Raw genomic sequence first — 2,089 nt, forward strand, 5'->3', positions numbered from 1 at the left:
GTGCGTCATTCCCCAACGACACTTGTAGCGTATCAGTGTGTTTCTCTTTCCTTTTATTTTACTTTTAACATCGTCAGTGATTATGTTAATAAATTAAAGCCGATAATTATTTTATCACGCGTTAACGCACTTTTAATTTGTTGTTATTATTATTTTGAAAGTCCGTTGCTTATTGCTTCTAAATACACCCACAAAACCCTGGGTGACCCAGGCTGGGTCACAGCAGGGGATGGGATGTTAATCAGTAAGCTACTGGCTGTTTGGAGTGGGCCTCATCACGCGTTTAAACTAATGAAAGCCTTTGAGAGCTGCAGCTCGTCAATTCTAAAACAAATTTGTTTAAAATGTTTAAAATTATTTTAGCTTGCGTGATTATTAAATTGTCAAAAGATATGTTATTTCATATATTTATGTTAAGTTTATTTATAAAAATTTCATTTATATAAATAAAAAAATTATTAACTATGGACAAAATAAGCTTTCTAAATTAATATGTGCATAATTATACTTAACATAATCAGAGCCGTACCAAGGGCGGGGCCGGCTGGGCCGCGGCCTGAGGCGCCAAAATTAGGAGGGCGCAAACTTTAATAAATTAAAAAAACAATAATCAGTTTATGAAACTAATTTTCACGGCGTCGCTGCTGTTGATAAGAAAATTAATTAAAATTCCGCCTCTTGACACAAACTCTTAAATATTAAAGCTCATATACTGAACAAAAAAGCGCCCTATAACACTAATATACCTTTGATAACTTTTGAGCATTATAATTCTATTATGAGTCGAACCCAAAAGTTATCTGGTGCTGAATTTAAGAATTTAAGTGACGAGAAACTACAAAACTGTTTAAAAAAGTGGTTGATAACAAACTCAGTGGAGAAACAAATTATTTCAGAGGATATTTGTATTGAAATTAATGACAATTCAACAGATCCTATAATTGACTTTAATTGATTTTAGATCATCATTTGGAATTAATTGAAGAGGAGATTTTCATCAGCCAAAGTCAAGAAGAATTTTGCACAACTGATTCAGAACCAACCAGGGAAGATGAAAATGCCTAGCTTTCAGGCCCAGCTGAAATGGACGAGGATGAACTTCATTCAGAAATCTCAGAAATTCCAGTGGCCTCGGAAGAAAATTTTCAACATAGGGATCCAGCAACATGGCCTAAAATAACGGACAAAACAAGATGCTTTTTGATTGAGCATAGGCCAGAGCAAGACAGAAGAGAATTTTTCCCAAACACGCTGTGTGATTTTGACAACAGAATGCGACACTTCAGCTCAAAATGGTATGAAAAAATTCATCCCAACGGTAAAAAATTTGTTCGCACTTGGCTGCAGTACAGCAATAAAAAAGATTCTTTATTTTGTTTTTGCTGTTTGTTATTTTTAACAACAAAAACCAACAATTTCTCAGAAATTTCTAAAGGGTTTTGTGACTGGAAAAAACTTAACCCAAGAATTCCCAAGCATGAAAACAACAATGAACACCAAAGATGCTATTCTGATCGGAAAACTCTTGAAAAAAACCTCAAGGAAGGAAAGACCCTGAATTCTGATCTGTAGAGAGTTATTAGTGGAGAGATAAAAAAAACGGAGAGATATCTTAAAAGTGATTGTTGGTGCAATTTTTTTCTGTGCCAAGAACAATCTTGCCCTTCGGGGAACAACAGAAGACATCGGTCAACAAAACAGTGGCATTTTTCTGAGCTTAATTGAGTTGATTAGCCATTATTATCTTTTAGTGGCTGAACACATTGCGTCCGTTAAAGCAAAAAAAACCACAACATCCTACTTTTCTCCTTGAATTCAAAATGAGCTGATTGAGTTACTTGGGCAGAAAGTCAGGAAAGAAATTTTGTCAAACATCAAAGAAGCTAAATACTACTCTGTTCTGTTTGAAGAGCAGATGACTCAGATCATCAGGTATGTCTGCATCAGTGATGAAACCTGCACAATTAAGAAAAGCTTTGTGGACTTCATTGAATCTCACCAAAAAACCGGAAAAGGTCTCGCAACAGAGATAAGTGAAAAATTGGAGAAGGATGGTCTAAGCATTTCCGATTGCCGGGGCCAAGGCTAT

At 35.4% G+C, this 2,089-nt stretch overlaps 1 protein-coding gene across 1 annotated transcript; it reads left to right on the forward strand.

The window, feature by feature from the left end:
• The first annotated feature begins 1,083 nt into the window (after positions 1–1,083).
• LOC136086071 (zinc finger MYM-type protein 5-like) lies at positions 1,084–1,572 on the forward strand. Its single transcript, XM_065808339.1, has one exon. It carries the CDS (start codon positions 1,084–1,086, stop codon positions 1,570–1,572), a length of 489 nt encoding a protein of 162 aa, XP_065664411.1.
• Positions 1,573–2,089: the final 517 nt, after the last annotated feature.

This window comes from Hydra vulgaris, chromosome 10 (assembly GCF_038396675.1).
Source record: "Hydra vulgaris chromosome 10, alternate assembly HydraT2T_AEP".
Taxonomy (NCBI): domain Eukaryota; kingdom Metazoa; phylum Cnidaria; class Hydrozoa; order Anthoathecata; family Hydridae; genus Hydra; species Hydra vulgaris.

Excerpts from the sequence above, each read along its gene's own strand:
- LOC136086071 (XM_065808339.1), top strand. The coding sequence starts at position 1,084 with ATGGACGAGGATGAACTTCATTCAGAAATCTCAGAAATTCCAGTGGCC.